Raw genomic sequence first — 7,198 nt, 5'->3', positions numbered from 1 at the left:
GCACGTGCGCACATTTTTGCAATGTACTCTCACTCTGGTATTGTGAATTCTCTGCTCACTAAGCTCCTTAATGGAGTCACAACAAGGGCAAAAGCATTTTTATTTTTTCATTTTATTTTTGCATTTATTCTTTTCTCCCTCCTCTGTTTTTTCACCCCTCCCCAGCCTGGTTGATCACAGGTGGGCAGACTGGCAATGACAAGTTTTTTTTTTTGTTTTTTTTTTTCATTTAGTTTTTCATTTTTGGAAGCCACCACTGGTGATCTGCTGTTTTGATGAGGGTTACATGTGAACCGCACACCGTCGTTCTCTGGAAAGGATTAACTCTGCCCTTCGGCTCCACATCTGTGCCGCACAAGTCTGGCAAAGCCACTGTGCGATTGGTGGATTACCCTTCACACAGCCAAATGCCATCTAATGATTATCTGGCGTGCAGTGTCTAAGGCGCAGTAGTGGAGGTCTCCCCCCTCTATCCACTGTCCAGTCCCAACAGTGTCAGCACGAGCACTAAATAAAAACTCCTAACCACTTTTAACCTTTAAATTAACCCCTAAACTTAGAGGTTCACATATCTCTGGCAGGCAGACTAGCAACCAAAGTCCAGGGATTGTCTAAGATTGAATGAAACATGTTTAGAAAATGGAACTGAATTTCTCTCGGCTTTAAAGTTGCTTTGGGTTGAACAGGATAAAGCAGGTAAAGAAAATGACTGAATTACTGAACATTGTGTGTAATAATCAAGATATTTACAACTACAGGCTCCTACAATGTTACTGTTATTTCTGGAGGGAATAGAAAGATTGTATGTATTCATGTATGTATGTATATATCAGATTTTCTGCAAACATTTGATGCCTTGTTAAAGTTGCATGCCAGGTCTTTGCCAAATAAAGAGTAAACTACTTGACCCTCAAGGTTGGCACATATGCAGTCAGTTCAAATATATAGGTAAATCTTGTACATTTTAAACTAGATTAGATCACAATGACTTTTGGTAATAAAAAAAAAATTTCTGGTATATCACAACATATAAAACTTATGTGGTTTGAAAGAGAAAATACATGGAGTTTCCATGAGAACTTCTTATGCCTACATCTACTGGTCATTATGCAGAAAGCGGCACACAAATCTACAAGAAATATAATCTTTATGGGCTGTTTAATGTTATGTGCTCTGGGTTCACATAAAGAAATCACTGCAATTCATTATACTGTCATGTCAGGGAACATAATGAATAAGAACAGTGGTGATTAGTAAAAAGAGGATCTTCTGCACAGCTCAGTCCGAACTTATCTGAGGGAATGAGCTGCAAAGGGATGATCAATCATTAGGTTAACAGTAATAGTAAGTCCGTTTGCAGTCTGCAGCCTTACTCCTGACTTAGTTATTGTGTGAGACAGCCAACACACTCCCACTATTGCAAAAAACCTGCTATCTAAAGTGCTTGCTCGGTCTAAGATCTTGCAAAATGAATGAGCGATGAATAAAGTAAGAAAAGAACAAAGAGAGAGATGTCTGCGGGAAAGTGAACAGCAGAAAGGGAGGAAAATAAAACTGCAGTCCATCTACAGCATGTGTCTAACATCATGGAAGCACGCACACGCAGATATGCCAAGTCAGCACATGTAAGCATATGCTTGGATAGACACACATTACAATGCACACAGGCAGAGCTGAACTGAATCATTTTAGCAACCATAATCTCTTTGTCTCAGCACTCCCCACACTGAAATAGCACCTAATAGCACCTAATCCGAAAACAAGACTCACTTCAGTCTCACCTGTTGCTATGGGCTTTAGGGATGAGTGTATATTGTGTATAAATACAACAAACAAGAAGTCAGGCTTTGCTTGCATGTTGTTTGTTACAGGATTCATTTAAGAAGATTCAGATAAATGACTCTGTAAAGGGGTTGCCATGTCAACTGAATTTAATGAAGCAGAAAGTGCTAAAATTAAACACAGATGTCATCGCCTCTTTTTAACTGTAAGCATTTCACAACACACACTTTCTTAGATGGAAAACAGGTAACAGGCTAAGAGTTATGAGGAGTGCTCCAGCACTAATAACTGTTCTCCTGGAGTGTTTACTCTTGCTGATAAATGAGATTTGGAGCACTCCTCTTCTCTGCTTCTTATCAGCTGAAACAGGGACTTTGCAGTGACACAATGTCCCTCTCCCTAATTGGTTTTTCCCTCTTCTGTCATCCCTGTGACTTTGCCCTTCACCTCCTTCTGATAAGTGTTCAAAGTTTATCCTTAAGATTCCTGCTATGATGTTGTGTTATCAGTTTCGAATCTCTTCTCTCAGTCTGCTTTATCAGATTTTTTTTTTATTTCCCTGATAATTATTTTACTTCTCATGTAAAGTTAAAAAAAAAAAAAGCTCAGTCCTGTAGTTTAACTTCATTCCTCCTTAGAGACAATTCCCATTATGGTAGTTTTATCTGTCATATAAAGGCAGTAAAAAAAATCATCTAAATGCTAGCATGTCAGAAACACACTTGTATTATTTACAGTATGGGACCTAATTTCACTGTATTGTATCATCACACCTGCCAGTAGTAAGACTATCAGAGTGGGGATAAAGTGCCTTTAATAAGCTAGCTTGAAAACAATAATTAGTATCAAATATTAGCTTCTTAGCTGAGAAATATTTAAGTAGCAATTGTTTTTAGTAGTTAGCTAGCTTGAAAAAAAGTTAGTGTACTCAAATTAAATGTTAGCTTCTTCATTAGCTAGTTGAGAATATCTTAACTTAATAAAAACCTAGTTAGCATTAAGCTAGCTGAAATACAATTAGTTTCCTGGAAAAGTTCATGCTAGCTTGTTAGCTTGCTTGTTTGTTAGGATTAATTAACAAATTTAAACCAATAAATGTGTTTTAACTTTAATTTCCAATTAAACTCAAACTTAGCAATGAATTTTATACTCAAAGGGAAAGTTCCTAGAAATTATTAGCTTGATGAAAACCAATAACTTTATATATTTTGCTTTAAGGATGATTAAGATGGTTGGATACTTAAATTTGTTAGCGGAAAAAAGCCAATTTTAGCTAATTGTACAACCAGAGAACATTCTGAATTGTCCTAATTTGTTCTTTAAAAATTTAGGTTGGTGTTTTTAAGTAGCTTATATTTGATATCCATTTTTCTTCATCCACCAACATGTTCCCAGATGACAACAGCAACAAAAAAAATTTCATGATGGTATTGTACAGTTTCAATTTCCTAGAAAAGTTAAGAGGAAAAAAAAGGAAAAAAAAAATCTCTAAAAAGGCACTCCATTAAGTTAAAATGTTGTTATTTAATCCAACATGTCCTAAATGGAATGATAAAAAAAAAGCATACTAGTGTTGCAGCAAGTGCATTCTTCAGGCCATGACATTATAATTTCATGGAGTGCTCTGGTTAAGAGGTTCTCTTCTTCATTGTTTATCTAAACTTTTTTCTGACTTACCAAAGTGCACTAAAACACAACATTTACAGCCCTGTAACTGTTTGATCCCAACAAATGATAATTATTTATCTGCATTTGGGGTCAGAAGATATTGACTGAGAGAAGTGATGTTTTTTTTTTTATCCCCAAGAGTCTATTGCAGATTAACATTTTGTAGTCAGTACCTAGCAGGAGTCAGAGATAGTGCACTTCAAGGCACTGTCTCATTGCCACATCTTTGATTTCTGCAGAGCTGACGTGGAGCATAGCTACATTCACATTTATCTCATACCCATCTCACAAATTGCCTATCCTGCATTGTCACATTACTTCTTATATGCAGCACATCTGTAGAACCACTGCTGAAAAGAACATCTTATGACAACTCATTATTTCTCTCACAGTTACTCACTGTCTCTCTGGGACTGCACTAACCTCCTTTGTCTATCTGTTTCTCTTCTAGGATCTTGCTGACAGTAGTGGTCATCTTTCGTATCCTGATCGTGGCCATCGTTGGAGAGACAGTGTATGAAGATGAGCAGACTATGTTCATATGTAACACTCTGCAGCCGGGCTGCAACCAGGCCTGCTATGACAAAGCCTTTCCGATTTCCCATATCCGTTACTGGGTTTTCCAGATTATACTGGTATGCACACCTAGCCTCTGCTTTATCACCTACTCTGTCCACCAATCAGCTAAGCAGAGAGACCGACGCTACTCTTTTCTATATCCAATAATGGAGAAGGATTATGGTGGAAGGGATGGAGCACGAAAGCTCAGAAACATAAATGGCATTCTAGTTCAACATGGCGGTGATAGTGGAGGAGGGAAGGAAGAACCAGACTGCTTGGAAGTTAAGGAGATCCCAAATGCCCCAAGAGGCCTCACCCATGGGAAGAGCTCCAAGGTGCGCAGGCAAGAAGGGATCTCCCGCTTTTACATCATTCAGGTGGTCTTCCGCAATGCACTTGAGATCGGCTTTTTGGCAGGCCAATACTTCCTGTACGGCTTCAGTGTGCCTGGCATTTTCGAGTGCGACCGCTATCCATGTCTCAAAGAAGTGGAGTGTTATGTGTCTCGCCCAACAGAAAAAACGGTTTTCCTGGTGTTCATGTTCGCAGTGAGTGGCATCTGTGTCGTGCTCAATCTGGCTGAGCTCAACCATCTTGGCTGGCGCAAGATCAAGGCAGCCATCAGGGGCGTCCAGGCCCGCAGGAAGTCTATTTGTGAAATCAGGAAGAAGGACATGGCACATCTGTCCCAGCCGCCCAACCTGGGACGCACTCAGTCCAGCGAATCAGCTTACGTTTGACAAGGATGACGAAGACAGAAACTAAAGGAGGAGTGGGACAAATGTGCAAGACAGAGCGAAGTAGTAAAGATTTTAATTTTGTATTGCATGGAGGTCAGTAAAAGACAACATTCCTTCTGTAATGATGGAAGAAAAACAGAATGTGAGAAACTTGAAACTCTAGCCCTGCAGCTTTGAGAACTGAGAGAGGGAAGAAAAAGAAGAAGACAGACCTTATTCCAGGACAAAAAAGTTTTGTTCTGTGAAAAGAACATAATTAACAGAGTGATCTCATGGGGACAAATTCCTGCCATTTTATACTTCTTTGTCTTTTTTAACTAATTACCTTCTCTGCCCCATGTAATGGGAAGAATCGCATTCCTCATGGGACTGGAGAGGGAAGGACTATGTGATAGCGGAAGAGAGAAGAGAATGTAGGAGACGCTGCTTTGTGTTCTCTGGGGATATCGGAAGATGACTGTGGTGTTTGATGCAACCCATTGGTGCTTTTCATCTGGACTGTATCAGCTTCAGAAAAAAAGAGGGGCGCAGGATAAGGGATGGGACAGGGAGGATGAGCAGCAACATCATTAAAAGAGAAACGGAAAGAACTGTCAGAGTCGTGCCAGACTCTAGAGGATGAAGGCATGTTTGGGAGCCAAGGGAGAGTAAGAGGGAGACGTGGCTCTGGGGAAACATATGAAACAAGGGGCTAAGGGAAGAGAGGAAATGTTTTTCCTCTTCCAGCTCTCCACACTGGAGCTTTTGAGGTAAACTGAAGCTAAAAAGAGAAAGAGCTGCCTCTGAACATTGTGTCTCACTTCTGCCGGAACATCGACACAAGCCAAACCAAGTGAGAAAGACTGATGATGTTATTCTTTGTCTCTTGGCAAAAGATGATTTCAACACAAACACAGAGAGTAGCTACCATAAACACTTTTTTTTCCTTCCTTCTTCTCCATCTCCCACTCTCTCAGCTCCAAGGTTGGCAGCTGCACAGATGGGAGGCAGGGGGCCTTGAATGACAGTAATGGCCCCTGCTGTTCTCCTGCTGGGTAAACTTTGGAGAGATCTTGGTGAACAAATGGAAAGACAGCTTGTTCGTGTCAGTCTCTCCAAAAGCACAAACCAAGCTTCTCTCCTTCAAGCTTGTTTGGTGTTCTAAGAGATAAAGAAGAAACAGAACGAGAGGAGCACAGGCGAGTCAGAACTTACATGGAAGGAGGACCACATCACTTTATTATAACTTTAAACAAATTTTATAAAATGTATCACTATAAGTTATGATTCTTTTTCTTTTGAGAAAGCGATGGTGCCATCCTTGAGATATTTAATTATTGTTAAACAGTTACATAGAATATATCATGGTAATATTATTTATCCACTTAGAATATATCCAAACAGATTTATTTATCTTTGGGGGGGTGAGATGGTCGGTAAATCATGTTATTGGTTTTTTTTTTTGTTTTTGTTTTTTTTAATGTATAAAATGTCTGTCTTTTTTTTTTTTTTTTTTTGTTTAATGTAAAGCATTTCTCACTAATTGATTAATGACACGTTTGGGGGCGGGAAGGGACAGGTTTGTGAGCTTTATTTTGAAATGCTTTGAGGATGTGCAGCTGATTTTTTTTTTTTATTTTACTTGCAAGTTTTTGAAGAAAACTAAAGTGATATTAAATAAATGCATTTAAATGCATGGCATTGCAGCTGTTAAGCAACATCAGTGCTATATGTGTTTGCTACTCTAAGCCTTGGTGTTCTTCAAAATCAGCTGCACACCTTCAGGCACTTAAGGCTTGTGAGCCATTCGATAAAGGCATGTTTACACAACGCAATGTTTCTCGAATGATCAAGCTGTGTAACTGATGAGTAGTTACTCTCTTGGGACTGTTGTGTTTTTGAATCTCAGTGGCTTTCAATTTGCATTTCGTTCCTGACTGGATTTAAGCATGCATGCAAGTGAAAAGCAAGAGAATGACATGAAAGAAACAGAAAAAAAGACAACAGTGTTGCACCTTGATTAATGCGGAAGAGTCGAAGAGTGGCAGACTGTCGGAACTCGTGTTGGGAAAAAGGCTGTGTTTCCGGACATGCACAGATATGCACTAATTCATTATTTAAACAAGGAAGCTAACACATTGTTAGCCTGACAAACCAGATATAACGACAGCTTGGCAGACTATTTGTGGTTCACTTTAAAACTCATGTAGAGCTACACAAAAATGAATTTCCTGTGTCCTGTCAGGGACTCTGTGGGGACGAGGTGTAAGGGAATGGGATAAGCAAACAGAAGCACAACACAATCTCTCTCCCAAGTCATTATTTACAGATGACTGGGCAGGACACCTTGGCATCTCATTTTAACCCATTAGATACATATAATCTATGCTTGCATCTTGCAGGGTGAAGACATTTAATAACAAATTCTGCAATGGGAGACTGGAGGAGTGGTGGAGGAATAAAACACA

General features: G+C 39.4%; 1 protein-coding gene across 1 annotated transcript in view; it reads left to right on the top strand.

Moving 5' to 3' along the window:
- gjd1b (gap junction protein delta 1b) overlaps positions 1–4,751 on the top strand; it is a gene marked incomplete at both ends in the record, with an annotated part of 19,798 nt that extends 15,047 nt beyond the window's left edge. The window contains one exon of the mRNA XM_079246265.1: positions 3,902–4,751. Within this exon, the coding sequence (XP_079102391.1) occupies positions 3,902–4,751 (850 nt within the window). The remainder of the gene's footprint in view (positions 1–3,901) is intronic.
- Positions 4,752–7,198: the final 2,447 nt, after the last annotated feature.

The sequence above is a fragment of the Telmatherina bonti genome, assembly GCF_933228915.1.
Source record: "Telmatherina bonti genome assembly, chromosome: 9".
Classification (NCBI taxonomy): domain Eukaryota; kingdom Metazoa; phylum Chordata; class Actinopteri; order Atheriniformes; family Telmatherinidae; genus Telmatherina; species Telmatherina bonti.
This window is presented reverse-complemented; position numbering and strand designations above follow the sequence as displayed.